Source organism: Talpa occidentalis, unplaced genomic scaffold (genome assembly GCF_014898055.3).
Source record: "Talpa occidentalis isolate TD23 unplaced genomic scaffold, MPIMG_talOcc4v2.1 talOcc4.6, whole genome shotgun sequence".
NCBI classification, from domain to species: domain Eukaryota; kingdom Metazoa; phylum Chordata; class Mammalia; order Eulipotyphla; family Talpidae; genus Talpa; species Talpa occidentalis.
This window is the reverse complement of record NW_023604972.1, coordinates 903,571-922,702: the sequence shown is the minus strand read 5'-3', so window position 1 is coordinate 922,702 and position 19,132 is coordinate 903,571. Positions and strand designations below refer to the sequence as shown.

At 63.0% G+C, this 19,132-nt stretch overlaps 2 protein-coding genes across 2 annotated transcripts in view; one reads left to right on the top strand and one right to left on the bottom strand.

Moving 5' to 3' along the window:
• The window catches only part of GRK4 (G protein-coupled receptor kinase 4), a 35,417-nt gene extending 28,028 nt beyond the window's left edge, over window positions 1-7,389 (bottom strand). Inside the window, exons 1-2 of the mRNA XM_037530527.1 lie at window positions 7,108-7,389; window positions 6,655-6,787 (exon numbers count right to left, since the gene is read on the bottom strand). Coding sequence (XP_037386424.1) covers window positions 6,655-6,787; window positions 7,108-7,389 — 415 coding nt within the window. The remainder of the gene's footprint in view (window positions 1-6,654; window positions 6,788-7,107) is intronic.
• NOP14 (NOP14 nucleolar protein) lies at window positions 7,388-19,131 on the top strand. The gene is made up of 18 exons (XM_037529793.2): window positions 7,388-7,579; window positions 8,731-8,865; window positions 9,197-9,338; window positions 9,745-9,887; window positions 10,045-10,179; window positions 11,779-11,901; window positions 12,048-12,179; window positions 12,487-12,742; window positions 13,448-13,578; window positions 13,946-14,031; window positions 14,673-14,808; window positions 16,237-16,338; window positions 16,699-16,852; window positions 17,474-17,633; window positions 18,180-18,327; window positions 18,480-18,598; window positions 18,665-18,820; window positions 18,996-19,131. The coding sequence occupies exons 1-18, from the start codon at window positions 7,388-7,390 to the stop codon at window positions 19,093-19,095; spliced, it is 2,550 nt and encodes an 849-aa protein (XP_037385690.1). The 3' UTR covers window positions 19,096-19,131.
• Window position 19,132: the final 1 nt, after the last annotated feature.

Below are 19,132 nucleotides of genomic sequence, written 5' to 3'. Positions count from 1 at the left end.
AAAAAAAAGATTAATGCTAACAAGGCTAAGCATACAACAGAGAGATTATTAAGCTAACGGTTCTATTAATACGCAGAGTTTAGGGCCTCCCCTGATGGCGCAGGCGGTTGAGCACTGCACTGCGTAGCTGTCCGCAGCCTCGGCAGAGCCGGTTCGATCCCGGCCGGCCGGTGATGGTCCCGCATGGCGTGGCAGACCTCTCCTGTCGTGCCCGCTGCTCCCCTCAGCTGTGTGTTTCATCAGCCTGCTTGTTCTGTTCCGCGCTCTGTCTCTGGTGAATCCTCTCACCCTCCCGTGCATCTGGCCTGCACCCCAGTTCTTGAATAAATAAATAAATCTTTAAAAAAAAATACGCAGAGTTTAGTAACGTTTCATTTGAATTAGCCTAGTTATTAGATTTTGTATGTTTTTTTTTAATCAGCAACCAGTGACCTTTTTAGACAGAGAAAGAGAAAAGATTTTAGAGAGACAGTTGTAGTAGAATAAAGTTTGTGGGCCTTGAGTAGGCGAGATAAGGTTCCGTGTGGTCAGCATTCCTGTAGTGGCTCCTGGGGGTCATTATCTTTCAACAGGCTTCCGTCTTATCTATGTCTTCGGGGGGTTTTGCTGTTCTCCCCCTGCGCGCTGGTTCCTTGACAGCCGGACCTAGGGACCGAGGCGAAAGCTATTAGCCCTAAAGGTCACTGCAGGGGGAGGTGCAGCACCCCCACAGCAGCGGTCCCTTTATTGTGCCCGATGAGTCTGCAGAGGGCAAACATCAACCAAAGTCCCAGGGCCTCCTGCAGTTGGCACATCGGGTGGTCGGGGGTTGGGTGAACGCAGACAGCAGGCATCCTCTGCCGCAGGACCACAGAAGCCACAGACCCCAGGGCCTCCCCGGTGGCGCAGCGGTTGAGCGCTGGGTTGCGAGGCTGCCCGCAGCCTCTGCGGTGCCGGTTCGATCCCTGGCTGTTCCCCGACCACCGGAGGAGGGTCCCGCATGGCGCGCAGACCTCTCCTGCCGCCCGCTGCTCCTCTCGGCGGTGTGCTTCAGTCCTTCTGCCTGCTCTGCTCCCCGCTCTGGCTCTGGTGAATTCTCTCACCCTCCCGCGCTTCTGACTGTACCCAGTGCTTGTATAAACAAAACAAACAAACAAATAAATAAAACATGCCTCTATTAAAAAAAAAAAAAGTTAAAAAAAAAAAAGAAGCCACAGACCCCAAATGCTCTTCGCCTTTTCAACTCTCCCTCTCTCCCAAGTCCTGGCAGCCACGTCTTGGTTGCCGCAAGTTTTGGGAATAACAAACCACCACTGGAAAGGTTGGGTTTTTATGTGGACAGAGACTGTCCACTCCTTTGGGTAAACACTAGGGAGCGTGACTGCTCAGCTGGGCAGTGTTTCATTTTCCCTCTGAAACCAACCGTCCCAAGTGGCTGCACCACTTCTGACAGCGCGAAGGGGCCTTCCTGGGATGCCATGCCCTTGTCAGCATTCATGGTTGTTTCGATTTTGACCATCAGAACAGGCACATGGTGGCCTCGTGCATCTCCCTGGCACGCCATCCTCTTCCGTCGGCTCTCTGGCCAGGTCTCACTGCATTTGTTAAGTGTCTGTTCAGATCTTGCCTTTTTTTTTTTTTTAAGATTCATTCATGCACACAAGAACTGGGGTACAGGCCAGTGGTACAGGGAAGGGGTGAGAGGCTTCACCAGAGACAGAATGGGGAGCAGAACAGGCAGATTGACCTAAGTACACTGCTGAGGGGAGCAGCGGGAAGACAAGAGAGGTTCGCTGCGCCATGTGGATCAGCTCCCTGGCAGGGCTGCAGGGGCTGCCGACAGCTCCATAGTGCTGAGGCTTAAACCCTGCGCCCCCAGGGAGGCCCGCTTTGTGTTTTATGTGCTTTTTCTAAACATGTGGATACCCAGTTGCTCCAGCGCCATTTTGTTGAAAAGCCTATCTTTGTTCCATTGTAGTAACTTCGCTCTTTCGTCAAATCCAAATGACTCTATTTGAGCCCATTTTGGACTCCATTCTGTTCCACTAATCTATTCCTTATCACTGTAACATCATAGCAAATTTTGAATTTGACTAATTGAAGTTTTTTTTGGTTCCCACAAAGCATTAGAATCAATCTGCTGATATCTATGAAATAACTTGCTGGAACTATGAGTGGGGGTTACGCTGTCCACAGACCAAGTCTTGATCTTTCTTGACATTGTGGAGTTTTTCTATCCATGGACACTGAATTTTCCACTTAGTCTCTCTTTGGTATCTCTCATCAGAATTTTGGAGTCACAGGGCCTCCCCTGGTGGGGCAGGCGGTTGAGCGCTGCCCTGTGAAGCTGTCCGCAGCCTCGGCACCGCGGGTCCAATCCCGGCCAGCCGGCGAGGGTCTCACATGCGCCGCAGACCTCTCCTGTCTCGCCCGCTGCTCCCCTCAGGAGTGTGTTTCGGTCTGCCTGTTCTGCTCCCCACTCTGTCTCTGGTGAATCCTCTCACCCTCCTGCGAATCTGGCCTGTACCCCGGTTCTTGTATAAATAAATAGACAAATAAATCTTTAAAAAAAAGATTAAATTTAAAAAAAGAATTTTGGAATTACAAAGCTCTTGTGCATATTGTTAGATTTTAAGTATCTCAGTTGGAGGGAGAGGTGCTAAGGTAAATGGTAATATTCTTAGTTTCGAATTTCAATTGCTCATTGCTGGAATCTAAGAGACTTTACATTACCTTGTGTCTTTCAACTTGGCTGTAACCACTTCATCTTGTTGATTCTTTCAGATTTTCTACAGAATCATATCACCTGTGAGCAGTTTTATTTCCTTCCCAATCTGTACACCTTTTACTTCCTCTTGAGTCATGCCACACAAGCCAGGACTCCCAGCACAGTGGGAACAAGCAGTGACAAGAGGGAACATCCCTGGCGTGTCCTGCCTACCAGCATGCTGCGTTTCTATTAAGTACAATGATGGCTGCCAAGTTCCTCAAATTGAGGAAATTCCCCTCAGTTACTAGTTGCTAATTCTTTCATGAATGGCCGCATTTTGTCAAGTGCTCTTCCTGCATCCATTGATATGACATGATGTTTCCTTAGCCTGTTGATGTCATGGTTTAACTGATTTTCAACTGTGGAGCTGACCTTGCATACCCGGGGAAACTGCCCAGTGACTGCAGCATGTAACTCTCCGTACACAATCTTGCACTTGACTTGCTAGTCCTCTGTTGAGAATTTCTGCATCTGTATTCACGAGGTATCGCTCTATGCTTTTCTTGTAATGTCTTCTCCTGGTTTTGGTATTACGGTAACGCTGGCCTCGTAATGAGGCAGGAAGCAGTCCCTCTGCCTCTACAGATGCAACTTCTTACCTAATGTTTGGTACTATTTACCAGTTAACCCATCTAGGCCTGGTGTGCTTGCTCTGAAAGGTTAATTACTGACTCAATTTATTTTTTTTAAAAGGTTTATTTATGCATGCAAGAGCTGGGGTGCAGGCCAGAGATGCGGGGGCAAGGGGTGGGGGGAATGAGAGGATTCACCAGAGACAGAGCGGGGAACAGAACAGGCAGACCCACTGAAATCCACTGCTGAGTGGATCAGTGGGCGAGACAGGAGAGGTCTGCTGCGCCCTGTGGGTAGCTCCCTGGCCAGGGATCAAACTCATGCTGCAGTGTCTGGAGATAGCTTCATAGTGCAGTCTTAACCCCTTGTGCCACCAGGGAGGCCCTGACTCAATTTATTTCAACTGGACAATTTATATTATCCTCTCCTTGTGCAAGTCTTGATCATTTTCTCTTTCAAGGAATTCATTCATTTCATCTAATAAACAAAACTGCATTCAGTTGTTCATAACATTCCTTTATCCTTTTAATGTCCGTAGGGTCTGCAGTGCTGGCCCCTCTCATATCTGATACCAGTGATGTCTTTTTTCAGTGACCTTCGCAAGAATGTTCGAGACTTTATCAATTTCTCAAGAAATTTTTGATTTCCTGCTGTTTCTGCTTTATTACTGCTTTTCTTCTACTCTGAATTTGATTTTTCTATTTACCTAAAGCAGAAGTGTAGATTCAGAGTCTTCTCTAATAGCTGCAGTCAAGGCTATACACATCCCTCCAAGCACTGCTCATTTGTCTTGATGTTTCATTTTCATTCAGTTCCAAATATCCAATTTCTCCTGAGATGTCTCTGACCCATTTGTTAAAAAGGTGCTGTTTAATCGCCACTTAGGTGTTTTTAGCTATTGTTGATTTCTAGTTTAACTCCACTGGGCATGAGATGTTGTGACTGCTGTTCTTCTACACTGGCCAAGTGTATCGTGTGGCCCCCAAAGGGGTCTACCTTGGAGAATGTTTCATGTGTGTGAGGAAAACGTGTAGAATATTCATCTATTTCTCCTAACAGTCCTGCCAGGTCTGCCTTACGTATTCTGACGGCGTTACTAGGCCACACACACTAAGGATCGCTGTGTCTTGGGGAACTCACCGCTCTATCATTACGTAATACCCCTATTTACCCTCCACACTTTCCTTGCTACGCATAAGCTGTCTGTGTCACGCAGGCGCTCTCCCTGCTCCTGCACAATGTCTCTGCGAGGAGCGGTGACCGACGGGCACGGAATAAGGGCCGCAACCGTAAGAACGGCCCGTCCTCTCAACCGGGGAAAAGCGCACGCTCTACATTCCGAAAGAAACACGCGTGCCTGGCCTGCTGCTGAGGTCATCATTTCTGGCTGACCCTGCTGCTACTGTTAGAGATGAACACACGTACATATGTGTGCGTGTACACGCGCACATACATGTATTTCGAGAAGGGGACTGCTGGATGTGTCACAAGTATGATGGAACATTTTATTAACGATTTATAATGACTTTATGAACAATAAAAACACTCAAACAAGCAGCGACGTGCAGGGCCCTCTAGCACTCCAGAGACGGGGTTTGCTCTTTAATTCCAGGCATTAGTCCGAAGGGTCCCCGCGACCTTGCCCCCTGGTTGCTGTCGGCACCCACCGGCTTCCGGGCGTGTGCGCTCTTGTCCGCGGCCCCTGCGGAGCACCTTAGACAGGAGCACGGAGGCGGGCGCTGGTGCCACACAAGCAGGCCCGAGTGGCCCACGTGTGCCCAAGCAGCCACAGCCCACCCTGGCACCACCACGGCCCGGGGACCGAGTGACCAAGGCTCCCCAGCAGCATGCACAGCCCCCAGAAAAGATAGGTGAAGTGGAACACGATGGAGAAACAAGATCGTGCCAGAGAAGAGAAATGGCCAGCGGCGTGGAGCACAGAGCTGCGGGCAGGAGCCACCGCGCGAAGGGAAAGAGCAGGTGGGGGTGATGCAGAAAAGACCTGTGTCCCGGCAGCATGAGAAATGACGCACAGAAACGACGTCCGGGAGCAGAGCCACCAGGCAGGAAACGCCGAGTTAAGTCTTCCGGGACAAAACTGAAACTCCCGTTTTGAAACTATCCCCATGGGCCTCAGCTTTGTTAGAAAAACCTGGGCTTACGTTATGTGACGTGCATGGAGTGCTGGATTTACTGTCTCATCTCTGCAGCACTGCGAGGAAGCTGGCTGGGGACACGTCCCCCATGTGCACCTCACACCAGGTGTGGGGAGCAGAGTGGGAAGGAGGCAGGTCAGCTCAGACCCAGTTTCCCTGGAAGATGAGTCACTTCTACGGTTGATGTGGGACAAAGCGCTCCCCCCAGACAGATGTCAAGAGCACGTGTGAAGGGTCCTCCCTGGGGGTGCAAGGGGTTAGGCATCAGCACTAGGAAGCTGTCCACAGCCACCACAGCGTGAGTTTGATTCCTGGCCAGGGAGCTGCCCATGTGGCGGGGCAGACCTCTCCTGTCTCCCCCGCTGCGCCCCGCAGCAGTGTTTTCAGTCAGCCTGCCTGATCTGTTCCCCGCTCTGTCTCCGGGGAGTCCTCTCACCACCACCCCCGTCCTGTGCCTCTGGCCTGCGCCCCAGCTCTTGTGCGCATAAATAAACAAAGCTCTAAAAAAGAACCCACGTGAAGACCCTGTTCTCCTCCCAGTCATGCTTGGCCCTGCTCAAGCTAGTGCTCGAAGGTAGGAAGGTGAGGCCTGTGTTTCCAACTTGCAATGCTGACAAAGTGGAAGTCTGCTACTTAATTCCAGATCCTTCCATCTAAACCCTGAGTAACTCTCCACGGGTACAAAGCGCCTTCTATCAAGAGCTTCCCCCTAGAGATCACTGAGGACACGGGGGACTGGACGGGTGGGGGAGGCGCAAAAAAGAAACAAAATCCTGGGCGTCCCTGGTGGCCTCGGGTTGGTCTCAGCGCGATGACCACTGCGCCGAGCTCGACGCCCGGCCAGGGAGCTGCCCTCAGGGCGCCGCAGACCCCTCCTGCCTCCCCCGCTCCCCCAGCACAGGGTTTCCGTGGGTTCGCCCGTTCTACTCCCCGCCGTCTCGGGGGAGTCCTCTCACACAGAGCGCCCCCACCCCTAGCCTGCACCCCACTTCTCCCTCGCAGAAACAAATAAAATCTCAAAAAAAACCAACCCAAAGACCTGGAACTCGAGCTCCGGGCGGCGATCGCGACGCGGGCAGGCGGCGGCACCGGAGCCCTCGCGGCGCCCGCGGCCAGCGCGGAGGGGCCGTCCCGGGGCGCAGGGCCCGCCGCGCCGGCCGGGGCCGGGGCACCCACCTTGGCGCGCCTTGAGCAGCAGCGCGTTGGCCAGGAGGCTCTCCAGCTCCAGGCGCCGCCGCCGCCGCCGCCGCCGCGGCCCGCGGCCCGCACGACGCGGCGAGGCCGGGCCGGGCGCCGCCTCCGCGCTCCGCTGGCCGGACGCCTCCAGCCCGCCGGGCCCCGCGCCGGGCCCGGGAGCGCCGCCCCGCGGCCGCCGCCGCCGCCACGGCCAGCACCCGACCCGCCGCCTCGGGGCCCGCCGCCGCCTCGGGGCCCGCCGCCGCCTCCGGGCCCGCCGCCGCCTCCGGGCCCGCCGTCCGGGCCGGCGAGCCGGGCGCGGGGACTCCGGGCGCCGGCCGCCGCGGGCCTCCGCGCTCACCGCCGCCGCGCCGGGGCCGCCGGAGCCCTCGCCCTCGCCGCGCGCGCGCAACGCCCCCGGCCGCCCCGCCGCCCGCCAACGGCTGCCGGCACCCGGGCCGCTGCCGCCGCGCCCTGAGGCGGCTGTGGGGTCGCGCGACCGCGCTCCCGGCGGCCGCGCGGCGGGGCGCGCTGGGAGTTGTAGTCCGGGCGCCACCGGAAGTGGCGGCGAGCGCCGGCCTTACGCGTCGGCGGCTCGCGGGCGGCGCGGCGGGCGCGGGGGGCTCTGGGAGTTGTAGTCCGCGCGCTGCCGGACGCGCCGGGATCGCGTCGGGAGCGGCGGCCGCACGTGTCGGCGGCGCCGGGTCTGCGCGCCGGGCCGGGCGGAGGGGCCATGGGCAGGGCCGGGGCGGCCGGGGCGCGCCAGGCCCCCGGGGGCCCGGCGGGAGCGCGGGGCGGCCGGCCGAGGCCCAACCCCAACCCGTTCGAGGTGAAGTTCAACCGGCAGAAGTTCCCGGTGCTGGGCCGCAGGACGCGCCACGACGTGGGGCTGCCCGGGGTGTCGCGCGCGCGGGCCATCCAGAAGGTGAGTCCGGCCTCGGGGCCCGCGGGCAGCCCCGCGTCGGGCCCGGGACGCAGACCCCGCCCGTGGGGCCCCCGCCGCCGGGCCCGGGCCCGGGCCGGGCTCGCGCGCCCTCCCCGGCGTGGCGCGCGGAAGCGGGGTGCGGCGGAGCCCCAGGGCGGGCCGGCCGGCCGGTGGCCCTTCCCAGGCGGGTCACGCCCCAGCCCTGAGGCGCGAGCGGAGCAGAGGGCGCGCAGCGGAGTCCAGGCCTTGTCCTGCGAGTGGCGGGCGTGGACAGCTGCCGAGGCGCCGGCCAGGGCAGGGCACGCTGCTGGGCGGCCCCAGGAAGTGAAAGGCTGTCCCGGGTGCCCTCGTTCCGCGGTGGCACTTTGTGGGGACCCTTGATGGGGGCGGGTCGAGGCTTGGGCAGAGACGCCAGGCGGCTGGCGCAGCCGGCGCTCCCGCAGAGCCTGTCTCCGTGTTCTGAACTCAGTGCCCACCACCGTCCCTGCAGCTGCCCCTGGGGGGGGGTGCGGACACCCTGCGGAGTGTGCCTCGGATCCCCGCCCCCAGCCAGGGTGTTGCTGTTTGGCAGGAAACAGGCAAGGCGCTGTTCCTACCTTTCTCAGGCTAGAAGCTGTGGAGCCCAGACCGGGATCCCAACTCCAGTGACCTTCACTGACCAGGCAGTCCCCAGGCTGGCACAGCAGGCCAGCTCCACCTCCCAGGCCACATGCCCCCTAACTGCCAGTCCTAGCTGGGAGTGGTGGTGCGAGCTGGTGGGCTTCAGGGTCCACAGCTCAAGGCCGCATGCACTTGCCCCTGAGTGCCCCAAGAGTGCTGTGAGCGTTGGTTTGGGGTTGCAAGTTCACAGATACGGAGTCAGCGGATAGGCAGGGAGGCTGTACAGATCACAGCAGGTATGTGACCAGCACCGAGAAAGGCTGCTGCGCCCGCCTGTGCCGCTCACGTTGTCCTGGAGGCCCGGTGTTTCTCAGGCAGCCCCGGGCCCGCATGCACCTGCGCCTAGGCGGGGCCTTTCACCTGATGGAGTGTCTTGTTCTCTGACTGGCTTGTCAGCTGTGGAAGTGCTGGGTGCCCTGAGCCCTGGGTGCCAGCCGTTGGGGCACAGCGTCAGCAGGACCTGACTGAGGTGGCCTCGACCTGTTTTCCAGCGCATGCAGACGCTGCTCAGGGAGTACAAGGAGAGGGACAAGGCCAGTGTGTTTGCGGACAAGCGCTTGGGGGAGTACGACAGCGGCCTCACCCCCGAGGAAGCGATGACGAAGAGGTTTGCGCTGGAGCAGCAGGTAGGGACCAGCGCACTGGCTGGCGTGCCCTCTCGGCGCACTGGTGCAGCCCTGAGCCCTCTGCCGGCAAACATGGAGGGTGGGTGAGCCTGGGATGGTGGGTGAGCCTGGGATGTAGCGTGGTGGCGGTGCATGCCTGGGGGTGTGCCCCAAGCTGGCCCCTCAGGCAAGCCTGCCTCCCGCGGGGCCGGCCGCATCACCCAAATGGGCCAGGGGCTCCGGCTACCTTGGTTGCATCGTCAGGGTTCATGAGGAACGGGAACGTATTGGGTTTCACTGTTAAATGGCCGTGGAATTTTAGGGAACTGATTTCCCCCCTTTCATTGGCCAGCGACAACATGAAAAAAAAAGTATCTACAACCTGAACGAAGATGAAGAGCTGACCCACTACGGCCAGTCTCTGGCAGACATGGAGAAGCACAATGACATCGTGGACAGCGACAGCGACGTGGAGGACCGGGGGACGCTGTCGGGTGAGCACAGGAGGCGGGAAGGGGGCGGCCCCCTGAAGCCCTTCCGCCTGCCCTTTAGGCCGGCTCTGGGTCAGGCTGTTGCGGGTTTCCCCTCGGCCCCTGCCAGGGATGTGAGGCCGGAGGGCGTGCAGCTGCCCTGGCCCTGACTTGCCACCCGCCCCCCGCCTGTCTTCCATGTGGCCTGAGCGCTGCCCTTGGCGTCTCAGATGCTCAGCTTGGGGCCAGGAGGTGTTTTTCTCTCTGGGCTTTGCTGGAGGGACCCAGCTGTGCTGTGGGGGCTTTTCCTGGTATGTGGAGTCAGTTCTCTGGGTGCAGTTGGGAGGTGCTGGCAGTGCTGCCCCCAGCACTGGTGACGCCCCTCCCCATGCACTCAGCTTCACCCAGGGTCTCTGTCCTCTGTCTCCAGCCGAACTGACCGCAGCCCATTTTGGAGGTGGCAGCAGGCTCCTTGCTAAGAAGGCCCCTCAGCAGCAAGGCAAGGAGGCCGAGAAGCCAAAATCACGCAAAGAACTGATTGAGGAGCTCATCACAAAGTCAAAGCAAGAGAAGGTGTGGAGCGCCCTGGATGCGGTGGCCACAGTGCTCTGAGTCTCTCTGGTCCGAGGCTGTTTTTCCTGTTGACACCTCGGGTGCGGAGTAAGTCAGGGATCCTTGTGTGTGGCCTGCACACTGACGTCAGGCTGCCTTGTCTGTCCTTTCTCCCCAGAGGGAGAGGCAGGCGCAGAGAGAAGACGCCCTGGAGCTCACGGAGAAGCTAGACCAAGACTGGAAAGAGATCCAGACTCTCGTGGCACGCAGAACGCCCAGGCCAGAGGGCAGCAACAAAAAGGAGAAGCCCAAGGTGCGCGTGGGCAGCGCCAGAGCCAGGCTTCGGCCGCCACCTGGCCATCTGTGGGGAGGGCGCCGTGCGGAAGTCTGCCTGTGGCCTCGGCTGGCACCTCTGGTCTCCATATCTGTGAGGGTCTGCATTTACTGCTGCGCTTTTCTGTCAGCTTTCCCACTGCCCGAAGGGAAGAGAAACCTTTCATAAGCCCCTGTGGTGTAAAGCCCAGAGTCAGCGACCATTAGTTTTTATTTTATTTTTTTTTAAAGATTTATTTTACTTATTTATGTATAGAAGAACTGGGGTACAGGCCAGAGGGGCGGGGGTGAGAGGACTCACCAGAGACAGAGTGGGGAGCAGAACAGGGGGATCCACTGAAATGCACTGCTGAGGGGAGCAGCAGGGAGACAGGAGAGGTCTGCTGCGCCCTGTGGGTAGCTCCCTGGCGGGGGACCGAACTCGTGTTGCAGAGGCTGCGGACAGCTTCATGATGCTGAGACTTAACTCCTGCGCCACCAGGGGGCCCCCCCCCACTAGTTTTTTTTTTTTTTTTTTTTTTTTAAAGATTTTATGTATTTATTTATACATGCACTGGGTACAGTCAGAAGCGCGGGAGGGTGAGAGAATCCACCAGAGCCAGAGCGGGGAGCAGAGCAGGCAGAAGGACCGAAGCACACTGCTGAGGGGAGCAGCGGGCGGCAGGAGAGGTCTGCGCGCCATGTGGGACCCTCCTCCGGTGGCCGGGGAGCAGCCGGGGATGGAACCGGCGCTGCAGAGGCTGCGGGCAGCTTCGCAACCCAGCGCTCAACCGCTGCGCCACCGGGGAGGCCCCCCCACTAGTTTTTATATGGGAAGATATTTCAGTGTTTGCAAACCTAAATATAATGTGTTCAATCGTACCAAGTAGCCCACAAAGCCTGAGCTGACAGCGGCGCGTGCACACACGGGGCGCCCGAGTGCGTGTACAGCCTTCCTTCCGGGAAGGGCGGGCTCATCTGGACTGGGCGTGCTGCTGAGCAGACATGACGCTTTGCCCGCTTTTTACCTTTGGGTCTCTGTGAGCAAAGCAGGCGCCAGCACAGGTCTTTGTGACAGTGCAGCGGTGTGCCGCGGGCCTCAACGCGGGGCCGTGCATCTGGCGTGGTGTCCATGTGGATGCCGGTCCTGACCTGTCCTCCGCCTTCGTGGTGCCCCAGAGGTGTGGGCTTCCTGGGGCATGCGTGCACGCCTGCAGGAGCACTCCCCCCCGCCCTCCCCCCACGGCGTCTGGTTCTGTGCACTCTGTCTGGGTTGCCGGGAAAGGCTGCGTCATCTGAGTGCCTGGCTTCGAGAGCCGAGAGCTTCACCAGGTCACCTCAAGCCATCTCGAGTCACCCTTCTGTCCACCCCAGCACCTTTGGGGGCTTATCGCATAGGTGAGCTGCATTTAGTTTTGTTAAAGCAGATTTTGAGAAGAATTTTCTAGCAGAGGCCCAGTGATCACAAAGCATCCCGAAGACCGGTCCCTGAAGACGAGCCTGGCAGGGCACGTGCAGCGTCTCTGTGGCGTCCAGCCGGCTGCACACATCTGTCCTTAACAAAACGCTGAGCGTCGACAATTTCCCCCCGCTGCCCTAGCCTGATGCGTACGATGTGATGGTGCGTGAGCTCGGCTTTGAGATGAAGGCGCAGCCCTCTAACAGGATGAAAACCGAAGAGGAACTGGCCAGGGAGGAGGAGGCGCGGCTGCGGGGCCTGGAGGTGAGGCCTGCGCCAGTGCCACAATGCTTATTTTATTTTTGTTGAAGTCTCCCACCTGCTGCTCCTGGACTGAACCCAGGACGCAGCCCGGTGGCTGGGGCACCCCCTGCAGGCCTAGCCCTGAGGCTGTGCTTCCTCCTGCCCAGGCTGAGCGGGTGAGGCGCATGCTGGGCCAGGACCAGGATGCGTGCGCCAGGAGACCCCCCCACGCTTCGGCCGATGACCTGAGTGACAGCTTCGTCCTCGATCACGACGACAGGCGTCTGCTTTCTTACAAGGTAAGGTGCTCCCTTAGCTTTCTTTCCTTCTTCTTGCTATTGAGAACCTCCCTGTCACTGCATTTAGGAGATGCTGGCCACGGGTGGACCTCGTACCTCTAGAAGCGGTTTCTCCGCTGGGGATGCCGTAGGCCCTCCACCCGGGAGCGGGAGTGGATGAAGGAGGAGGCCCAGCGCCAGTGCCGCGCCGGCACCAGGCTCGCAGCCCACGCAGACAGGGGAGAGGCTCGCCCCGCGCGCGTGGCATTTCCACAGGGTCACAGGAGGCCGTGGCCCACTCCCGGCGGTGTCCATCCTCTGTGCCCAGGATGGAAGGATGGACGTGGAGGAAGAGCCAGGCCAGGATGCCAGTGACGGCGAGAGAGAGGAGCAGGGGGGCGAGGACTCGAGCGAGGACGACGCAGAGCAGAGCAGTGGCCCGGACAGCCACTCGGACTTGGACTCGGACCTGGACTCGGACGCAGAGAGCGAGGAGCGCGGCGAGGCGCCCAGGGGGAGCGTGCCTGGCGAGGACCCTGGCGCTCGGGCTGCGGCCGGCACAGAGCTGCCCTACACATTCGCAGGTAGGCAGACGCGGGTGTCCCGGGCTTGGGGGTGACCACGCCCCGGCCGCGCGCCTTCTGTGCTGGGCTGCGGTCTGGAGTGGAGCCGAGGATGCACGCTAGACGCGTAGACACATCCCCGTCCACGTGACCACGGGCAGTGGGTGGCCACCGCAGGTGAGGACACGCGCCCTCCTGTGGAGTCTTCTGCCTGCCCCGTGGACAGGTGCCCACGAGGCCCAGAGTTGCCTGTGACGCGGCTTCTTCCCTCAGTCCCGGGCGCCCTTGCTCGGCCACGTGTGCCTCCCGGGATGCAGCTGCTTTGTCTGGCGCACAGAGAACCCGCCCCATGACGCAAGCGCCGTCTGGGAGCAGGGCGGCTGGTGAGGCGGGCCTCCACAAGGCGGACGGCTCGGCTCGGGGCTCCTTCCCGCGCCCTCTGACCCAGCCTGACTCGTGGCATGTCGGGACTGAAGCGCATTCTAACCAGAGAAAGTTTGGTTGTCTCTGCTTTGAGCCTGTTCTCGGGTCCTCCCGGTCCTCAGGACGCGCTGGTGCCTGTGGCTTCTTCCCACGTGAGACGAGACCCCGCCTCTGGGAGCTGGCCAGTTCCCTCTCGGGCCAGTAGGCGGGCGGCGTCGTGCTGTCGGCCGTATCGCCGCGTTGTCAGGAGCGTGCGTGACGCTCACTTGGAGCGCTCAGTACGGGTGTTGGTGGTTTGGACAGCTCCCGAGTCTTACGACGCTCTGAAGTCTCTGCTGTCGGGACGACCCCCGGAAGAGCAGCTCCTGGTGGTGGAGAGAATCCGGAAGTGCAGCCACCCCAGCCTGGCAGTGGGGAACAAGGCCAAGTTAGAAGTAAGCCGCAGGGGCCCCGGCTGGGGAGGGGTGGCTCCGGCAGCAGAGGCGTCGCATCAGTCATCGGTGGGGCGGACATGCCGACCAGGCCCGCGGTAGACCCAGGAAAGGCGCCGTGCCCTTGGGTGCAGGGAGCGCGCCTCACCTGCCTGTGGCGACGAGCACACATTCACTCTGCTCTGAGTAAATGCCGAGCGCGTGTGGAGCGGGGCCCCGCGCTGGGCCTCTGCTCCCTGACAGGTCACCGGCTGGCCTGGGGACACGGTCCTCGCGCTTCCCTTCCCGCCCCGCCCGCTCTGGCCAGAGCACTGTGAGCCTGCGGTGGCTCGTGGGTCCCCCTGAGCTGTGCCCACTCACACTCCTGCAGAAACTATTCGGCTTCCTCCTGGAGTACGTTGGAGACCTGGCTACGCGCGACCCGCCAGACCTCACAGTCATCGATAAGTTGGTTGTGTGAGTAAAACGGCTGTCCGCAGCGTGGGCCTGAGCCGAACAGGGTGTGTCCTCTTGGGCCTGGGCGTGCCTTCCCAGTCAGCCAGCCCAGCCCTTCAGCAGCCACGCAGCACCACGAGCGGGACCGCGCCAGGGGTGGCCGCTTGGACGTGTCCTCTTGGCCAAGCCCCCTCGGGCCTCTTCCGGTTATTGGGCGGCTGTTTCACTCACCGGCAGGACCCCTGGCTCTGCTTGGCTGGGCGGAGGTGCGGGGCCTGTGGGTAGCACCCACTGCCCCCGGGAACACCCTGCAGTCCGCACCCCAAGGTGCTGGGGCACCCTCGCGTTAGCACCCCACGGGGTAGGCCCTGCCACATTGCTGGAAGACTGTGCCTCGGGTGCAGGCGGCCTGGGGGCGCACGCCACGTCCTGAAGCCTTGGCCTCCGGGTGCGTTCACACGCCCAACGCCTGGGCCGCGCCGTCAGCCGCTCGGAAAGTTACCTGGGCGACCCAGGCCCGCAAGCGGAAGGCGAGTCCCCGGCGTCAGGGCCCCGGTTCTCGCCTGCTCCGAGGCGGCCCCCAGGAGGACACCAGCACGGAGTTGTGGCGCTTTCCGTGCCGTCCCTGGACGTGGCCTCCTGACTGGCGTTCTGACTCGCAGGCAGCTGTACAGCCTCTGCCAGATGTTCCCCGAGGCCGCGAGCAGCGCCACGAGGTTCGTCCTGCGTGACGCCATGCACGACGTGGAGGAGCTGGTGGAGGCCAAGGGCCGGGCTGCCTTCCCGGGGCTGGATGTGGTGAGCGGAGCGGGTGGTGCCGGGCAGGCGGGGGCGGGCACTGAGGGGTCACTCCCCCCTGCGCTGCCAGGGCAGGCGTGTCTAATAAGAGGAGAAGCCCTGGCTTGAGTCCACGTGACTGGAGCTGTTTGGCGGTAGCAGCAAAGGGGTCTTGAAGCAAGCATGGCGCGTCCCCCAGGAGCCCTGCCCTGCTCTGAGGCGGCGGATCCAGCCAAGGGGGCGCTCTCCGCCCCGGGGCCCAGTCTCCGTCCACGGCTTGCCGCGCTCCCGTAGCGCTGGTCGGTGCTGGAGCTGCTGCCGGAGCAGAAGGGCGAAGTGGGGCTCCCGGTGCCGACAAGCCCCACCGTGCTCGGGGCCGCGTGTCTCGGGAGCTCTCGATGCCCCTGGGCACGCTGGGGCCCTCTGGAGCCCCCACGGCCTGGCTGCCCTGACTGGGACCAGGCTTTTTGGCCCTGACCCTAGCCGGGGTGGGGTGCCCTGAAGCCCCACCCGGGCCCTCGGCCCCTTCCCCGCCTGTCCTGTCCACGTGGGTCGGCTGAGGCGTGTCCACGCGTGTGCGGGACGGTCCCTCCGTGAGCCGCCTTCGCACGGCCCCCACCCGTCTCTCCGCCAGCTGGCGGGCGTCTCGGAGGCCCAGGTGTGTGGGGTGACGGGGCTTCGCCCGGGGCCGCTTTTAGCGAGAACAAGCCAGTGGGACGTGCGGGGTCCTCTTCGCTGGTAGCCACTCTCCTGCCCCGGGGCTGTGCCGGCTGCTCCTGCCTCTGGCCCGGGCCCCCCACCGCTGCGCAGCGCCGCGCTCCCGGCCCGTCCTGCGGGGCCAGGCAGGCCAGGACTCCGTCTCCTCGGCCGCCGTGCGGAGGCTGTTTCTTCCGAGTGGCCCCTTTTCAGAGGTCCCGGCGTGACGCGCGAGGAGGGCAGCCTGTCCGGGGCAGGCTGGCAGCCCGGGTGAAAGGGGCGCCTCCCGGGACGCCGAAGCCATGTCTGCGGGCCGGGCGAGCAGCCAAGGCTGCTCCCGTCACCGTGCGGGCCGTGGGGCAGGCTCCGGGCGGGAGCAGAGAGGTGGGGAGGGCCCAGCTGTGGCCCCCCATCCTTCCCGCTCACAGAGCCCCTGTCCTCCTGCTGGACAGGGAGGGCGGGCTAGAAAGAGGCTCCCCTCCCTTGGAGCTGGCGCCCCAAACAGCTGACAGTGCTGGCTCCAAGCTGCGGCTGGCTGGGGAGGAGGGGCCCCTGCGCCCCCGGCCTGGAGAGGCGGCGCTGGGGTCCTCAGCAGGGCCAGGCTTGCGGGGAGCCCCCTTCCTTGCCCGGAGAGTGAGGGGCGTGTGCGGCCACCATGATGCACGTCTGGACGCTTCGTGGCCTTTCAAGCCCTCGGAGGCCTGGTTTTCGCCAACGCTGCTCCCTTGACGCTGTGGTGCCCTCTGTGTCCAGCTCGTTTACTTGCGAATTACTGGGCTGCTGTTTCCGACCTCTGACTTCTGGCACCCCGTCGTGACCCCTGCCCTGCTGTGCATGAGCCAGCTGCTCACCAAGGTGCGTCGCCCCCCCCCCCGCCGGGCTGGGCCCTGCAGGCGGACGGGGTCCAGAAACGTGGGTCAGCGGGAGGGGCCTGGCAAGGCAGGCGGCGTGGAGGGAAAAGCAGCAGAGCTGGGGGCCTCGGTAGCCCCGGGGGGTGGGGGTCCCTGCCGCCTTCTGTTCCTCTGTCTTAAAGGCGATTCCCTTTCCCTGGTGGGCCAGGAGGGGGCGCCCGCTGCAGGGATCTGCCGCGTGGGGCCGGAGCCCAAGCGCCCGCAGCCTGATGGGCCTCCCGGGGTCCTGCAGCACCGGCTGGCTGCCCTGCTGGGGGGCGGGGAGCGGGGCGCCGGGTGGGTCACCGGCCTGCTCCCCCCGCAGTGCCGCGTGCTGGGCCTGCCTGACGTGGTGAAGGGGCTCTTCGTGTGCTGCACCTTCCTGGACTACGTGTCTCTGTCCCGGAGGCTCATCCCCGAGCTGCTCAACTTTCTGCTCGCCGTCCTCCGCATGGCAGCCCCCGGCGGGCCAGGCCAAGGTGAGCGGCTCGAGGGACCACCCGCAAGAATATTGTGCTTTAACTGTAGAAAGCTTGGGGTGTGCGAGGTGGAAGACAGCCCCCCGCCCCCCCAGGCCCCTGACTCCACTGGGTGGAGCCGCGGCCCCACCTGCTGCCAAGGCGCACGGAGCCCGTGGTCTGGACCGACTGTTGCCAGAGGGGTGGTGTCGTGCTTCAGGCCGAGCAGCGTCTCGCTGAGACTTGTCCATGCGCTTTCTTAGACCCTGGTCCCCTCCCTGTGGGCCGCAAGACTCCGGCCGCCGCAGCGTCGGGCCTCTGTCAGCAGTGGTCAGTGCCACCCTGCGCCTGACGGCCTTCTCTCTGCCCACTGCTCCCTTCCAGTATAACGCCCAGTCTGTTCAAGGCCGGTCTCCTCACGAGGGCAGGCCAGCCCGTCTGGGGCCTGGCCCGCGGTCCTAGAGCCACATGGCGCTTAGTAGGCCCACAGGAAGCACTGGTTGAAAGCAGCCTCCGGCGTGGGGGCAGGCCTGCGTCTGCTGCCCCCCAAAGCTGCCCATCCGCCTGGGGTGGACGTGCGGGCTTCCGTGCAGTCTGCCCGGGCGCTGCAGCCCCTCCTTGCCCGTCGTGCTTGGCATTCAGGTCGCCCCCCAGCACACCCTGTCAAGGCCCTCGGGAAGAGCGCGGAGCTGCTCTTGGTTTCGGATGACGAGGACGTGGCCACGTGGCAGCGGAGCAGCCTTTCCCTCCAGTGGGCGAGCGGCCTGAGGGCCCAGACGAGGACGGAGGCCAACCACGCCAGGTGCGTGCGGCCCGGGCAGACGGTGGGCTCTCCCCTGGGAGGCGGGTCTGCTGAATCTGGCAGGTTGGGGTCACGGGAGGTCAGCACACTGTGCCTCAGGAAGGGCCGGAGCTGGGGGTGAGGGCGCCGAGGAGCAGGGACCTGTGACAGACGGGAGAGGCCAGCAGGCGGGACCGGCCTGGGGGGTGGCCCCTGGGCCTGTGGGGGGCAAGGCGGGGGCCATCCCAGCTTCTGCTTCCCGGTTAGCGAGGGGCAGCGCAGCACCGCCGCGGGGTGTGCAGGGCAGGGGGTGTGGGGTGGCCGCAGGTGTTGGCCACTACCTGCAGCCACCCCAGAACCCGCCTTGCTGGTCAGGGCTGCCGCGCACACTCGCTCCCCACCGCTCCCCTGCGGGCCGGGCCGGCTGGCGCTGGGCCATCGCAGGGGCTTCCTCCGCCCATGCCTGGGCTTGCCTGGCCAGCGGCAAGGACGGGACCCCCTTCTCTGGGGCGCGGTGGGCCGGCGCGCCTCTCCCCGGCTGAGCGAGACCCCCGCGGCCTCCTGCAGGCTGTCCTGCCTGGCCGTGTGCCTGGACCTGCTGCGGCGCTGCGCGCTGACCTACGGCCCGCTGCCCGCCTTCCACGACCTCACCCAGCCCCTCCGGGCGCTCCTGGAGCAGCACCTGGCGCGCGGCGTGCGCCCCCCGGAGCTGCAGGTGAGGGCCCGGCTGGGTCTGTCTGCGCAGCGCCCCTGCCCCGTCCACCCCCACGGCCGGGGCGCGCGCACAGCGTCTGCACGCACACCCCGTTATTTGGCCAGGGGCAGGGGGTTCAGAGGCCTGGGGGGGCCGCGCCCCTGCCGTTTCAGGCGCTGTACCGGAGCGTGTTGGCGGAGATGCGCGCCCAGGAGCGGCGCTACCGGCCGCTGGTGTGCGCGAGGAGCCGGCCCGCGCCCCTCAGGCTCTTCACGCCGCGGCTGGTCAGAGTGTGAGTGCGGGGGGCCGGGGAGGGGGGCCGGGCCGCCCCGCGCGCGCTGACCGCCGCCGCCCGCAGCCTGGAGTCCGGGAGGAGGCAGGGGGGCAGCCGCGAGGAGCAGGAGCGGCGGCGGCTGATCCACAAGCACCGGCGCGAGTTCAAGGGCGCGGTCCGCGAGATCCGCAAGGACAACCAGTTCTTGGCGCGCGCGCAGCTCGCCGAGGCCCTGGAGCGGTGAGGGCGCGGGGGGCGGGCGCCGGGGTGGGCGCGGGCACCGGGGCGGGCGCGGGCACCGGGGCGGGGGCGGGCGCGGGCGCCGGGGGTGGGCGCGGGCACCGGGCGGGGGCGGGCACCGGGGCGGGCGCCGGGGCGGGCGCGGGCACCCCGGGCTCACGCCGGCCGCCCGCAGGGACGCGGAGCGGCGGCGGCGGGTGCAGCGGCTGGTGCAGAGCCTGGCGGCGCAGGAGGGCGAGTGGAAGGCGCTGAGGAGGAGAAAGTCCAAACAATAAACGCGTTTCCCACAGGCCGGCTCCGGCTCTCCCTGCG

Bases quoted from the DNA above. Each gene is read 5' to 3' on its own strand.
- NOP14 (XM_037529793.2), top strand. From the start codon at position 7,388: ATGGGCAGGGCCGGGGCGGCCGGGGCGCGCCAGGCCCCCGGGGGCCCG. The intron at 7,580-8,730 runs GTGAGTCCGGCC...CCTGTTTTCCAG, and splicing joins GCGCGCGGGCCATCCAGAAG to CGCATGCAGACGCTGCTCAG. The intron at 9,888-10,044 runs GTGTGGAGCGCC...CTTTCTCCCCAG, and splicing joins CAAAGTCAAAGCAAGAGAAG to AGGGAGAGGCAGGCGCAGAG.